The sequence below is a fragment of the Felis catus genome, chromosome A1 (assembly GCF_018350175.1).
Source record: "Felis catus isolate Fca126 chromosome A1, F.catus_Fca126_mat1.0, whole genome shotgun sequence".
In the NCBI taxonomy this organism is placed as follows: domain Eukaryota; kingdom Metazoa; phylum Chordata; class Mammalia; order Carnivora; family Felidae; genus Felis; species Felis catus.
This window is the reverse complement of record NC_058368.1, coordinates 190,146,878-190,162,952: the sequence shown is the minus strand read 5'-3', so window position 1 is coordinate 190,162,952 and position 16,075 is coordinate 190,146,878. Positions and strand designations below refer to the sequence as shown.

Genomic DNA, 16,075 nt, shown 5'->3' with positions numbered 1-16,075 from the left:
AAAAGATATCCCTCCCCCAGGTTCCAGTAGAATTTGTGACAGCACATCCATGCTGGGTGCAGAGTGCTGCTCCTTCTCACGTTCCAAGCGTCGGCATTACCTTACTGAACGAGCTATTGTGTTAGTCATCCTGCTGGATGCGGGGGTGTTCTCATTCCTCACGAATTCTTATTATCAGTGGGTACTCTAATAGTGTTCTTCATGTATCTTTGTTATTAGAGAGTACTGTAATTGTGATGCTTGTTGTGTGAAGTTTGGAATTCATTTATGGTAGAACATACTTACTGTAGAGCCTGGGCTGAACATAATTAAATCTTCCTTCAGTGGCTCCAAAGGGAGTTGAGAATCTCGCAGCCCTCCAGAAGCATCACTACAGTTCCTTTTTAATTCATGTAGAATTTCTAATTAGCTAACTAATGTTGAATTTCCGCTAATAAAATATCAGATGTGGTCTTTACATAATTGCATGTTCCATGGGTATTAGATTTTTACAATTCCAGGTAGGAGACTACACTCAGAACTAAGCTTTGAAGTGATGTCTTTTCTAAAAAACTGGGTATGGTTTCTAATAGAACTCAGCCCCTCCAAAGTCCATGATAATATATAGAGGTGAAGGACATGGGCTTTGGAATCAGATCTATCTGGATTCGGGTCACAGCTCAGTTACCTCAGGACCGTGTGACCTTGAGCAAGCTCCTTATCCCCTTGAACCTCAGTCCTGTCATCTGTGAAACGGGGCTACAAACTGTATGTTTGTTGTGAAGGTTAATCAAGAATGCACGTGGAGGGCTTCACAAAGCCTGGCATGAGGCGTACCACAGGTCGCGGCATTTCAAGAACAAAGTCAACAGTAACTCTGCAGTCTCACCAACCAAGTGAGACCAATTGGAAGCCCTATATATATTTGGTCACACATTCCCAGAAAGAAAGAGATCTTAAACAAATTGCACTAATTCAGTGAAGGTGTCTCTTGGAGTCCAGAGGGCGGAGGCAGCCAGTCAGTGGCCAGGACTCTGGGCCCCCCACCCAGCAGCCAAACAGAGTGACTCTGTGTTGGTCTGTTTCACACACTGGCCCCCGTGACACTTTTCATTTGGACTGCCACTTGAAAAGTTATGAAACCACTGATTTAATCCAACACTCTAATTTTGTAGATGAAGAAACTGAGGTTCCAAAAAGGGTAGGTGATCCCCATGCATTCAACACAGGTGTCCTGACCCCTGGATTGTCTGTTCCCGAGACCCCACCCCATTATAAATGGAGACAACAAAGAGTAGAAAACAACGGGAAGATGCTACTGAGTTTCCACACAGTTCTTCCAGCCAGTTTCTAGGACCAGAAATATCCCTAGAAAAACAAAGCCATCTGTTGTACCCCCACCCCATGGCTGTTTGTCAGAGTCCTTCCTGGTTTGTGAGTGGCAGGAGCGTCTGTAAAAAAAAAAAGATTCTCGCCTGAAAGCCCTTTCTCCACTTCTGCTGGGGAACCACTGCTCACCTAGTGGCCTTCATGCCACCCTGTAGTCTCTCCATGACCATCTTCTTGCAGACGTATTCACAGGGGTCCTCAGTGAGAGATCACAGATGATGTCAGGTCTTCATCCCTTTCAGCAGCAAAACATCTCTCTCCAGGACTCATGCCAGCATCTTTTATTTCCTAGCCTCTTACTCTGCCACATCCTCTGTTTTCCAGCCTCTCAACATTGCCTACAGCCACATCTACAGCTCCTACAGGAACTTCGTCGGGCCCCCCCATTTCAAGACCATCTGTAGACTCCTGGGTTACCAGGGCATCGCCGTGGTCATGGAGGAACTGCTGAAGATCGTCAAGAGTTTGGTAAGGAGGGGCCTCTATGAGTCCTGGTACACGCCTTCAGCTCTGTCTGTAGGAATCACCCCGGGGAATCCTGTGCCCTTATCCCTGGGTTCCTCTTACGTAGCACTCTGTAACATTTCTGTGTACCTTCTGACACCATGGCTTTCCCTCTCACTTTCTGACCCAGAGCTTACTCACTGTACTTGATAAATGAACTCAGCAATCCTGATGTTGACCTTTAGGGCCTACTAATTACTGCTCACACTCTCCGCCTATGCAGTGTTTTTGAACTTGAGCGTGAAAACTCCATGGCACATGTGCTGCCATTTTCCCCTCCTGTGCTCACGGCACACATCTCTAATCAATCACCACACTTCTTCCCCTTGGGATTTCTTGCTAAACACTTGCAACACTGCACTAGCCTCAAGGGAATTCTGTATCCGATTTCAAGTGTGATCATCCAAAGCTCCATTTACTTCCCCATGACACGCCGAAGTAAAGCTGAAACACTTAAACAAGATTTTCCTGAAATTTTGAGATGACAAGAGAGAAGTAGCTAAAGTAATGAGTAGCCACGCCAGAAATAGGAAGCAGGATTCGCCTGCTCACCGCTCCTCTGCTAACAGCTGTGTAGAGCCACGAGTTGTTACAGATTGTGACGCTAAATCCAGAGTTAAACAGGAAAATATAATGGGTTAAAGATGTCTGCCTTGGACATAGGAGGGATAAATGTGCAATGTATTTTCTGTGTTTAAATTAGCTAATGTGTCTGTCTCTACAGCTGCCTGGCCCATAACACTTTAGCTCTTAATCTGGATCTCATATAAGCACCTCAATCCCAGGAAAGGCCCATACTTTGAAATTGCCCTCCTGGAAGTGTATATTCCCAAGGGACTAATGAGACAGCTCCCTTTTCTGTCTCATAAAGGCCTATTTTTTGTTATTAAAGAGAATAGGGCTGTGCCCCCACATTTAGGAGAGAACCTACTCCCTCCTCTCAGGGAGCAGTGCCTTACTGGCTTAGGCAGCTCCAACTGCTATAACAAAATAACACAGACCGGGTGGCTTAAACAACAAATGTTGATTTTTCACAGTTCTGGAGGCTGGAAGTCCAAGGTCAGGGTGCCAGCATGGGCGGGTTCTAGCGAGGACCCTCCTCCTAGTGTTCAGATGCCTGCCTTCTCATTGTGTCCCTACATGACAGAGAGCAAGCTCACCTGTCTCTTGTCTCTTCTTATAAGGGCACTAATCCCATCATGAAGCTCCACTCCCAAGACTTCATTACCTCCCAAAGGCCCCAATGCCACACGCCATCACACTGGGGGATGGAGTTTCAATATATGAACTTTGGGGAGACACATTCAGTCCATAGCACTTACCCACAGGCCACAACAGAACCCTGTACACCCCCGGAGCCCAGCATTTAGTCCAGAGTTACACATAGACAGCAGTGATGGATTATTCACTCATTTTGCCCTCTTTTGTCAGCTCCAAGGAACCATTCTCCAGTACGTGAAGACACTGATCGAGGTGATGCCTAAGATATGCCGCTTGCCCCGACACGAGTATGGCTCCCCAGGTTGGTGATGGGGAGCCAGGGGCAGGAGGTAGTGATAGGAGAGTAATCCAGGCCCACCCTGTGGTGGTCAGGGGCCCTGGCCATCTACCTGGAAAGGTTTGCTTCTCTAACAGGCCCACAAGCTGGCCCAGCACTGGTTTAGCATCCTACCTCCTCCATTAGCTAGATAGCCTTGAAGCATCTATAATCCCTCTGGGCAGTAGCATCATCTTCCCCAGTGAAGGTAAAGGATGCCTATTGGGCCTGCCTCCACAGGACTGCTGGGGAGCTAGGGAGGACAGCAGCTGTAGAGCATTTACAGCCTACTTGTAAAGGTCTTTTCTAACTCAGCACCTCCAGGATCCCTTCCTCCATTTGCCCATTGGAGGACGCAGGTGCTGCAGGTGGTGATACAAGTGACATTTCTAAGGTGAGTCAGGAAACAGGAGTTTTGCCAGTCTGCCTCTGAGCAGAGAAAGCATTCTTTCCTTCCCTAATAGTGAATGGCACAGGGACTGAATCTGGGGAATGGGAATCGGGAAAGGTGGAGACTGTGAGTTTGGCACCTGGTGTTTTTTCCTAAAAACCAAGCTGTCAGGTGCTGAGTGTATGTGATTCAGAGTAGAAAAGGGCTTGGGGACACCTACATGGCTCAGTTGGTTAAGCGTCTGATTCTTCATTTCGGCTCAGGTCATGATCTCATGGTTCTTGAGTTCGAGCCCCACGTTGGGCTCTGCTCTGACAGTGTAGAGTCAGCTTGAGATTTCCTCTCTCTCTCTCTCTCAAAAAATAAATAAACCTAAAGAAAGAAAAGAAAAGAAAAGAAAAGAAAAGAAAAGAAAAGAAAAGAAAAGAAAAGAAAAGAAAAGAAAAAAGAAAAGAAAAGAAAAGAAAAGGAAAGAAAAGGGCTTGCCCTCGGAAGCTCTGGTTTTCAATCATAGGTGCCCCACTTACTAGCTGTGTGACTATGGGCCTGCCACTTACCCTCTCTGACCATAATCTAAAAATAAAAGTAATAGTGCCCTTCATGGTATTGTTGTATTAAATGAGATGTTGTAGATAAAGTGCTTAGCACAATACCTTGCCCTTATAAATAAGTGTTAATTCCCGTTATTAAGAATTCAGACAACTTTTTGGAGGGACTGGGAGAGATTCAGGGATGCTGTATTTGCGTATGTTTGTTTTGTTCCAAAAAAGATTTGAGCCAGCCTCCTGAGTTTTCTTTAGTACTGAGCCCTGAAAGAAGTCTCACCCCTGGCCCACATGTAGAGAGGTAGGGGTTTGATTTTTCGCCGTCCCACTCAGGTCTGGGCTGTTGCTCTGTTGGCCCTTCCCATCATCCTGCCTGAGCAGGGTCAGTTTCCCACTAACTGTCTGCCTTCATTCCCCAGGGATCCTGGAGTTCTTCCACCACCAGCTGAAGGACATCATTGAGTATGCAGAGCTCAAAACAGATGTGTTCCAGAGCCTGAGGGAGGTGGGCAATGCCATCCTGTTCTGCCTGCTCATAGAGCAAGCTCTGGTGAGTCCTGAGCCCAAAGAAATTGGAGCATCTCCAGGCTGGAAGGGACCCCCAGCCCAGCCAGAGACTTGAGGCCCCCCAGGGTATCCTGCTCAGCAGGCCCTGCAGCATAGACTCGTGTTGTCCCGTGCGGGGTATGTGCTACAAATCTGTTCTGCTCTCAGGCAGCTCCGACCATTTGAACCCTGGGAGGAACACAGGCCCTGGAGTTAGACAGACCTGGGTTCCTGTCCCAGCACCACCTTCACTAGCCGCAGGATCCCAGCAATTCAATTCATCCGAGGCTTAGTTTTCCATCTACTCATTAAACAAATAACAACTGCACTGGGCACTGCACTGGGGGGTGGAGTCATCGTCAGCCCCTGCCCTGTGTCCTGGACAGTGGCGGGGAGACTCACACTGAGCCATGTATTCACACAGAAATGCTGTGCATACATTGCAGCAATGCTCGGAGGGAGGAGTGCAGGGGTTTGTGGGAACACAAAACAGAACCTGGTGTGGTCTTGGGGAGAGAGGGAGGACTTCCCTTAGGGGGTGACCAGGAGAATGGTCAGGAATTGGCCTGCTGAAGAACCAGGAATCGTGGTCCAGGCTGAGGGGAGAGCACATAGTGCTCTCTTCCTTTGGTGTGATGGGAGACGGCCACGCTAACCCGCAGGGTAGTTTAGAGGCTGAGAGGAGACAAAACGTGCAAAGTGCACACAGTAAGAACTAAATAACTGGTGGTAGTTAGCAGGATGAGCATAGGCTCGCCTCCCCATACTCCCACTTCCCAGGACCACACAGACCCAGGGCACCTTTTAGCTGCCTGACCATTCGGCAGTCCCCACCGACCCTTGTGGCTTGGTCACAGAGGCTGCCTGCCTCCTTCCCATTCTCGCCAACACTCGGTGCTACCTGCTCCTCTGTGTGTGGGGTCCACAGCCCTCCAGCCACGGGGCCACGGATGCAGTGGAGTAGTGGAAGGAAAGGGAGAGGGGTGTCGCTCTGAGGATGCATCATCTCAGCCTGGGAAGATCTCTCAGCCTCTGTGCACTCATACAGCAGAGGGGTATGGAGAGCCCGTTCATTGCTGACTGCAGTTCTAGGTTGTGGGTGAATAGCCTTCATTAAGAGAGGCAGATTATGACCATCCAAAGATTGTGAAGGCAGAGGGTGGTACATGCAGTGAGGGCATAAAAGGGAAACCGGGATAGAGCGCGATGGTGGTCGGGAGGGATATGCTGATTTCAGAGAGGGTAGAGCTTGATATTTGTAAGAAAGAAAAAAACCTGGAATGAGCTGGAATGGAGGGGCACAGGGGACAAGATAGGAGCAGAGGAGGGAGGAACAGGTGGCAGTCCTGGGTAGGAATTCGTTGAAGTGTTGTGAAATGGAGAGTGAGGCAGAGGGTCTGATTTACTCTTGGGAAAGGCCCTTTGGGCCTTGGGAGAAGAACCAGCCATAAACATGCTGCAGCTGTTTGCAGCTGCCCAGCTCAGGGTTCGTCCTGGAGGCAGAAGCACATGGAGAGGGGAGGGAAAGGAAGGCACTAGGGAGGAGACATAACAGGGGTAGAGTGAGATGAAAAGCTCGGAATAAGAACCCTAGTGATCCCTGCCTCTAACAGTCTCGTGTGACCCAGAGCGAGCCAGTTCACTCCACGTCTGAGGTCCCCACCTCTACAACGAGGACGTGTCCTATCTGTTCTCTCAGACCCTTCCCCGCGGAGAGGCTCAGAAACGCACACGGTTTTGCTCTCCCTCCATAAGGAGTAATTGCCTCTCTGTTCCCCTTTAAATAGACTCTTGAGACAGCTAAGTGTTCCTCTTTATGGTAACAGGTTTTGAACACGGTTCAGTGGCCTGTGTTGCCATGGCAACTTAGCCTTCAGAAGTCACAGGGATGAGTAGGAAACACAGTTCTGTTCAAGGCTTCAGGAAGATGAGGAGAGGCTCCAGGGGCACCAGGAGGGGTGGAGGTGGGGGAGGGCTGGCCCCTGAAGCCTCAGGCCTACGTGTCTCCTGTTAGCACCTTCTTTCATGAGGAGTTGTGACCCGAGAGCACCAATTAAGTTTCCCCTAAGAAGCAGACTATTGACAGGACTATAAGGAGAGGGAAAATTTTTCTCAGGCAGCCGTGCCAAGGTGGTCACTTGCATATATCACTGAAGACAAGAGGATACTCAGGATAAAAGACCTTCAGAGCTGAGAGAGACCTTAACAGTATATGTCCCTACTCCTCTATTCATGAGGGAGGAAGTGGGGAACCAGAGAGGGGAGCTGGTCTCCTGAGGTCTCATGGCACATCAGCAGCAGAGGTGAAAGAAGGAAAGCACAGGTTTCCAGCACCGACTCCAGTCCTGGCGGAGGCCAACAGAGCAAGAATCAGGGCCCCCACAAACCTCTGTGCTATGCTTTCTACTTAGACAACTGAGGGAATCCCCAGGCCAACATAGTACTTTCTGAGATTAGAATGAGGCATGAGCTTTCTGGAGCCTTTGTGTTTATAGAACTGAAATAAAATAAATATTTAAATGACATATCAATTGTTCTAATTAAAGAACAATTAGCAAAAAAAGAAAGGGAGGGAAGGTGGAAGGGAGGGCCCTTAATGGCCATCCACAGAGGACCTTCTCTTCTTGTGGAGGACTCTAAAGAGTTACAAAGAATAAGGTGTATGTACCCACATAGAAAATGTTGAAAGACACAATGCTGAGTGAGAAAAAGCAAGTCCCAGCACAAGACACATATGATGATGCCATATATATAAAATAAACAAAAAAGAGGGTGGTGCCTGGGTGGCTCAGTCAGTTAAGCTTCTGCCTCTTGACCTCAGCTCAGGTCTTGATTTCAGGGTTGTAAGTTCAAGCCCTGCATTGGCTTAAAAAAATTAAAATAAACAAAAAAATAAAACCCACAAAATATAGTGCATTGAAAAAAAAAATCTAGGGAAAAAAAGCATATCAGATAGTTCAGCTATTTTCTCCATGTATCAGGGAGTAAACTAGGATTAGGGGTCAACAGGGACTTTAATTTTATCTGGAAGGTCTAATGTTTTGCAAGGAAAGTATTTTCAAGTATTACTATTGAACTAAAAATTAATTTAAAGAATACAAATAGTACCTAATAGTTGTAGGTTAATAATAACAGAAAAACTGGAAGAATATTAAAAAATACAAAGTAGGAAGTCTTTTGCTTGTTTATCTTGTGTTGTCTTTTTCTGATAGATTTGTAGTTTCTGGTTGTGGGTTCCATGTTGAAATATATGCTGCAAATACCTTCTTTCATTCTGTGGCTTGTGTTTTTGTTTCTAACAGGTTATTAATATATCATTAATGTGTAGGAAGAGGGGATATAAGTTGAAAAGATTAATTACTTGTCTAAAGGTATACCTTTTCTCTTTAAGTTAGGTGCTTGTAAATATTTCTCCAAATTCAGGGTGCAATATTAGTATAGAAACCCCTACACCTGTGGAGCAGGTTGCTTGCTTGGTGTTTTTAATTAAGGTCTAACATACATGGAGTAACATACAGAATATGCAGAATTCTCACCATATAGACAAAGTGAATCATCCATGTTACTGTGGGTGGGCATTTGGGTTGTTTACAGCATGATGCTGTAACAAATGAAGACACCATGAACGTTCTTGCACATTTCTGTTGGTGGATCTGTGCTCTCATTTTTATTAGGTAAATTTACTAGTAGTAGAGTAGCTAGGTCAACGTGTAGATCAATGTTTAGTTTCAGGAGCTACTGCCAAACTGTTTAACAAAGTGGTTGTGAGAGTTTATTCACTCATTCAGCAGTGTAGGAGAGTTTTAATTTCTTGACATCCTCAGGAACATTTGGAGTTGTCTTGTCTTTTCAATGAAAGCCGTTCCATCATGGTATCTCATGATGGTTTTGATCTCCCTGCTGACCACTGATGCTGGGCCTCTTTCCATAAGGTAGAGCCATTTGGACAGCCTTTTTTGCAAAAGGCGGTTCAATATTTTTGCCTGTTTTTAAATTAAGCCCTCTTTTCCATATTTATTTGTACTTATTATTGATATATTGTGGATCCATAAATGGCAAATACATTTCTTTGGCTTGTCTTTTGGTAAACAGAAGTTCTTAAGGCTTGGTGTATTTACCATTTCTTCCCCCATGTGGTTGGTGCTTTTGTGACTTGTCTTAAAAAATCTTTCCTACTCTACAATCATGAAGATGTATTATCTTCTAAAAGTTTAGAGTTTTAGCCTTTTGAGGCTTAACAGACCATTAAGTCTGTTGTTCACTTGGAGTTGATGTGTGTGTTTAGTGGGAGGTAGAAATCCATTTTCATTTCTTCCTGATTATCCCAGCAGCAGTGACTGAAAAGACCTTCTTCTCCCTGCTCTGCAATGGCAATGCCACATGCGTCATTGATCAAGTGCCCACAAAGGGTCTAGTGGTGGCAGGCTCTGAAATATTTGTTGAGTCTACCCTGAAATGAATCGGCATTCGTTAGGCATCTATTTATAAGTCCTGTTATTTTTTTTTTCATTTTTTTAATGTTTATTTATTTTTGAGAGACAGAGAAAGACAGAATGCGAGCAGGGGAGGGGCAGAGAAAGAGGGAGACACAGACTCCAAAGCAGACTACAGGCTCTGAGCTGTCAGCACAGAGCCTGATGCAGGGCTCGAACTGACAAACCGTGAGATCATGACCTGAGCTGAAGTCAGACGCTCACCTGACTGAGCCACCCAGGCACCCCAGTCCTGTTATGTTTTTAAACGAAATTCTGTTAGTATCTCCTACCTAGTATCTAGTAACTAGTGTCACCTACCCTGGGAAATCAGAAGATTGTCATTAAGGAAATATTCCATAGTCACCAAGTTTTTTCTCAAATTTTGTATGGTGTTTGAGCCATCAGCCCATTGTTCATTATGCTGACACACACCAGAAGAGGGCCCTGTTTGTTCATGTGAAAGAGGGAAAGCCCGGTCCCTGGGAAGAAGACAGCCTGTCTGTCTGCCTCTCTGCCTTTTATGGCAGGACCTCCCATCGTCTGGGACTTAAGAGTATTCCCTGCCTTGAGCTCTGTTTATTTCTTCTTTCCTCCTTATAGTCAGAGTGGACCACAGTCAGAGCAGTCAGAGTCTGGGCAGTCATTGCTCCTCTTACAGGAGGCCTTGGGCCCAAACTCATAGAATTGGGTGCCATGCAGGGTGGGTTTCACAATCTCAGCACCACTGGGATTACCCTTTGTTGTAGGGTCCCGTCCTATGCATTGTAGGGTGTTGAGCGGCACCTCTGGGCTCTAGCCTGTCTCTAGATGCTAGTAACACCCTTCCCAGTTGTGACAACCAAAAAGGTCTCCAGATACTGCCTCATATTCCTTGAGAGGACAAAACCTCCCCCTATTGAGAAACACTCATCTAGTGCAATCCCACATTTTGCAGATAGGAAGCCAAGGCCCCAAGAGGGAGATAACTTTCCCAGGGTTGAACTAGTGCAGGAGCTGGGGTGAGAACCTAGGATCCTTACAGTTAGCACGCTCAGGGACAGAGGACTGCTCTACAAAGCCTCACAGATGATGCTGTTGGCTTTGGTTTGGGTTTTAGTTCCAGCTCCACGTCTGATCCCTCTGTCTCCTGCTTCCACTTTATAGTCCTTTCTCTTTAATTTTGTTTTTCTTATTGCATAACTTAAATAAATTCATTGCCAGAAAACCCAGAGAAGCAGAAAGAAGAAAACAAAAACCACATTGCTGCACGAAGAGAGCCACTGTTCATGTTTTGAAGGATATCCTTGCAGATGTCTGTATGTGCCAGCATATCAATATTAAATTTTTTCATTGTTTTTTTTTTACTTTGTTTAGTTATAAAAGTCATGCTCACCAAGCTGAGAAGAGTGGTGACCCGCATGGAGTGTGGTGGGGCAGGCGATCTTGCACTTTTTACTTTACGTTCTAAATTATTGTACAAATTTAGTGCACTAAACACTTTTTGTTTTTTTTTCCCCCCCTGGAGAGGAGGTCCTCACACACTTAGCAGATGTACACAATCCTGATACACGAGAAGTAAAAAAGCAAATGCCTGCCCTTCACTGTCCATCTTAGATCTTGGCTCCATATCCCCACCTGTTCTTGATCCACAGTTCTTTTTGCCATCACCCTGACTAACGACCCCTCCGGCTACTCAGGAGTCACGATCTGTCCCTACATCCAGGCACCACTGAGCAGCACTCCTTGGCCCTTCTGCAAGCAGCATGTCCTCCAACCCAGACCCAGAACTCAGTGGTGTTCCAGATTGAAAATGAGTCAAGCTTTGTGGAAAGAGGGCACCTCGACTCCCAATAGTACCTCTACATGCTTTCTGGTTTTTAAGTATTTTTACATCCTTTCAGACACATCCCAGTCTGGAAACCAAACCTGCTACCCTCATCAATATATGAGGTACGGAGCAAACATGTTCTGACTGCTGAGAGTCAGGGAGTCTGCAGACCTGACTGAGAGCCCCCCATTGGCCAGGCGGTCAGTGTGTGGGACTCCAAGATCATTGGACACAATCCCTTCCCTGATGACACTGTTCACAGTCAATACCCTCAGTCTGCAGCGGAGGAGTGTTAGCCCTCCAGGGGGTAGGCAGAATGATCGCATAGCTTTTAACTATTTACTTACTCAAAAAATGAGAAAGGAACTAAGCCCTCCTGTTTATTAACACAGTGTTCCAGAGTTGATCACATAAATACATGTCAGTGGAGATGTTTGCTCAAAATTATACAAATGGAAGCTTATGGTCCAGAAGGTTTGGAGACCACCAGCCAAGATCCACAACAACAGAGTGAAAAGGGGTATAAAATAATGGAATCAGAGAGGAGGGGATGCCAGGACAGATTTCCTGGTTGAGGGTCATTTTTGTATCCTCAGCACATCAATACAGGCCTATCAACTATGTCCTATATGATGAGGGGAGGGACATATCAGCTCAGTTCTAGGTGAGGATTAGAAACATACCTGTTTATTCTCTAAAATCTTCCAAGATGATGCCATTCCATTTGAGCGAGAGGCTGCCAGTCACCTTAATCCAAAGCCACCTCAGTCCTGGAAACATGTGGCACTTGTATCATCAGCCTGGGCCAGTAATTGCCCAGAAACCAGAGCCTTGGCTTTTCAGTTCTGCACTGATGACTCTCTCAAGAGGAGACCCCAGTGGATGGAAGGCCTAGATGCTGAGGGTTTGGGAGTCAAAATGCAGTTTGCTTTCCTGGGTGTTATTGGAGGGCAGACACCTGCAGACGTCCAGGAGGTGGTGTAGTGGTCCCAGCCACAGCCGCTCATTGGAGTCGCTCAGAAACCTCCTAAACATCCATGCTGGTACTTCACCCGGCCCCAAGGTGGCCCTGGCTAAAATACCAGGCCAAAAGCTCCACACCTGATTCCAGTGTGCCGCCAGGGTGGAGAGCCCCTGATCTAGAAGGAGTCTTCTTAACTAGTGCTTCCAGAGGCTAGTCACTGATGTGTTGTCACATTTCTTGCTCTATCTACAGACCACTGGTTGTATTGTTTACAAAATATTTTTATTTAAATTAACTTACTTTTTAACTTAAATTTATTTTTAAAGTGGGGCACCTGGGTGGTGCAGCCGGTTAAGCATCTGACTTCAGCTCAGGTCAGGATCTCATGGTTTGTGGGTTCAAGTCCCGCATCGGGCTCTATGCTGAAAGCTCAGAGCCTGGAGCCTGCTTCAGATTCTGTGTCTCCCTCTCTCTCTGCTCCTCCCCCACTCATGCTCTGTCTCTCTCTCCTTCAAAAATAAATAAACATTAAAAAAAGTTTTAATTATTTTAAAAGGAAACTGTATATCACTTCCATTAAACAAAATCATTATCTCTTGCCATCATTGGAAAGCAACCAGAGGGACACCTGGGTGGCTCAATTGATTAAGCGTCAGACATTTGATTTCAGCTCAGAGAGTGATCTTGAGTTTGCGAGTTCAAGCCCCACATCCGGCTCCGTGCTAACAGCTTGGGATTCTCTCCCTCTCTCTCTGCTCCTCACCCGCTCATGCACATGCTCGCTCTCTCAATCTCTCTCTCTCTCTCTTGCAAAATAAATAAATAAACTTAAAGAAAAAAAAAGCAACCAGAATAATAAATTCAATCAAAATACAACAAAGTAATGTAATCCCAGCTACCGTCTGCCCAGACGTCTGAGCCCGGGGCCAGCCGTGTTAAAAATGGAGTTTAGCAAATGTTAGAGAGGTTTGAGATATGCTGGATCTAAATGAGAGACTTTCTTGCAAAGTTGTCAAAAAGACTGCTAGGGAACTGAGAGGAAAGTAAGTTTCCCTCCGTGACCCACTATTGTTAAATATCACTTCCCTGCCTCTACAATTCCCACCTTTTAGGAAATGCCTGCCTTGGGAGACGTTGATGTGCAGTTGAGGGGAAGGGAAAACTACTTTTTAAGCTAGTTTCTTGGCTATAGATCTTTCCCAGCTGACCAGACATGGTTCTGGTCCGGAATAATAATCATTTTTCCCCCTGACAATTCAGGGGGCAGGGGAAAGAGTTGAGGTGAGACACGGTGATACATAGCATTGTTCAAGTGAGGCTCAGATTGGTGGGGAAGGACCACACACACGTGCAGACCCAGACACACAGAATCAGATAAGATTACGGATTTATTTAGGCAGGTTTACAAAGAACTCCTGGAAGTGAGGGCCCCTCGGCACAAGAGCAGTTGGAATATGTCACAGTTGAACTTTCCACTGCTCACTGGAATCCCAGACGAGAGGCTGGAAGGCTGCCGCTCGTACTTTCTGCACAAAGCTGGGTGTGGGAAGCCTAACCTGCTCCACAGGCCCTGTATCTTTGGGGCTTAACATCAGTATGCAGGAAACACTTCACTAACGGGCTACGTGTGTCCATATAAGGAAATGTTTAGAATGCTGCACTCTCTGGTTAGGCCCTGTAACCACCCTCCCTCCGGCACCCTCCCACCAGAACATCAGAGTGGGGGTTCCTGGGGGTCCTCAGCCTCCAGTTCCCAGCTCATTCTCCATGCTCACTTGACAAAGACAAAAACATAAAATACTAGTGTTAGTGCTACTGCCTTTTGGTCGCCTCAGAACTTCGAATGTTAAGAAAATATTGTTTTGAGGTTGGTTTGATGGTTCCCTTCAGGAGATCAGCTAAAACTGGTACGTAGTTTTTCATCCAGAGATGGAGCCTAAAGGTAGCATTTAATGCTGTTGTATGTGGATCTGATGTGTGTGTATCACATGACCCTAGTTTTTTAAATATGTATCCTGAATCTGTATGGTATCCTTTATTTTTGTGTGGGTGCTTTAAAAATGTTTTTTTCAATGTGTATTTGAGAGACAGTTGAGTAGAGAAGGGGCAGAGAGGGAGGGAGACACAGAATCCGAAGCAGGCTACAGGCTCTGAGCTTTCAGCACAGAGCCTGACACGGGACTCGAACCCACGAACTATGAGGTCATGACCTGAGCCAAAGTCAGACACTTAACCGACTGAACCACCCAGGCGCCCCAAGAATGTTTTTTAATGTAGATGCTTACAATACTGAGGCTACACAGGAGGATAATCTTGGTTTTAGGAGTTGCATGCTGAGGAATTTAAGGCTGAGTAATGCAATGACTTCAACTTGTTTTCAGTGATTCAGTAAAACATAGAGTCACAACAGAAATAGTAAAAGAAAAGGTCATTGTGATTCTACGTCAGGAGTATAAGGATGTGCATTGTTCTTTCAAATATTTTATATGTTCAGTATTTTTCATAACACAAATTTGAAGAGGGGAAAAGGAAACTTCACTATGGAATCCAGAAAGTTAAGAAGAAATAGGGTCACTAAGCAGACAAGGTCACAGTGTATAAGGAGGAAGACAAGTTATGAGGGTTTTGTTTTTTCCAGCTACTTCTTTGTTAGTTGGTGAGATTTATTTTCGGTAACATATGCTTAGGAGCCACTTCTGACCTCATTTTTTAATTTATAGAGGCATCTTCTAGTGCTGAACACAGCCACGACTCTCATGCTGTCCATCTATTTGATTTCTAAGCAGGAAATATCAGTGTAGAATCAGGGAAAGGCAGATGAAGCCAGGAAAGCTGTCCAGTCCAAACTAGAAAAAGACCCCACGGGACTTGTCAGTGGCCCTGAGAGAACTCCCAGAATGCTTCTTTCGACTGCCCTCTTCCTGTGGGCCATGGTGGGGAGATTTTCCCCGTGCTTCAGGGTCTTCAGGAAAGAAAACAAGAATGCCTTTTCCCTGTGTGCAATTTAAGAGAAATGTCTCAAACCCAGCTTCTTTGAGGGTCACTGCCTATCCATTCTTGTTAAAGGTGAAATTTACTGGTAGGTAAAGCATTGGGGGATAAAATGACAGCTGATTTTCTATGTAACAGCAGAGGACCTTCAAACAGTTATAAATCAGATCATGCTACTCCCCTGCTTAAAACTGACAGGTGGCTTCTCATTGTGCTTCAAGTTCTAACTCCCAGCTGTGACCCACGAGGCCCCAGAAAATTCAGCCATGCCTACTCCTCTAGCGTCATTCATCTTTTATTACGCTCTTTGCCTGGGTGCACAGTCCAGCCACACAGCAGACTTTGAAGGTCAGAGTACAGCTGAATCCTACCATCCTTGGCTTCTATCCAAATGCTTGTTGACATTTAGCCCCTTTGTGTTATAGTCAAGGGGCACCAAGAGGACTTCCCCCGACCCAAACAAAAGCATCTCTTCCCATCAGTGTCTAAAGTTCTCCTATTAGAGACTTTTCTTGATTTGAAATGTTACCTAATGTTTAAAAGCCCCAGGAGCACCTGGGTGGCTCAGTTGGTTAAGCATCCAACTTCGGCTCAGGTCATAATCTCACAGTTTGTGAGTTTGAGCCCCTCTGTGCTGACAGTTCCAGAGCCTGGAGTCTGCTCTGGATTCTGTGTCTCCCTCTCTCTCTCTCTGCCCCTCTCCTGCCTGTGCTCTGTCTCTCTTTGTCTCTCAAAAATAAATAAATGTTAAAAAAAAAAAATTAAGCCCCAGTAAAATACAATGCCTGCTGAGATGGGTTTAGAGATAGATAGAGCCAGTACTTTAGTAGGTAATCATTTATCAAATAATTTTGAGAAGTAAGATGGTCACCCGGAAAAGGGTGCGGGGAAACCAAAAGATTCCTCCAGGCCAAAACAAAGACAAAGACAAACATTAAAAGAGAAAC

The 16,075-nt window shown here is 45.7% G+C and overlaps 1 protein-coding gene across 6 annotated transcripts in view; it reads left to right on the top strand.

Moving 5' to 3' along the window:
• CYFIP2 (cytoplasmic FMR1 interacting protein 2) overlaps positions 1-16,075 on the top strand; it is a 128,703-nt gene that overhangs the window by 87,091 nt on the left and 25,537 nt on the right. For all 6 annotated transcript variants that reach the window (XM_023260164.2, XM_023260157.2, XM_023260160.2 and 3 more), the window contains 3 exons: positions 1,693-1,836; positions 3,304-3,394; positions 4,765-4,895. In XM_023260164.2, the coding sequence (XP_023115932.1) occupies positions 1,693-1,836; positions 3,304-3,394; positions 4,765-4,895 (366 nt within the window). The remainder of the gene's footprint in view (positions 1-1,692; positions 1,837-3,303; positions 3,395-4,764; positions 4,896-16,075) is intronic.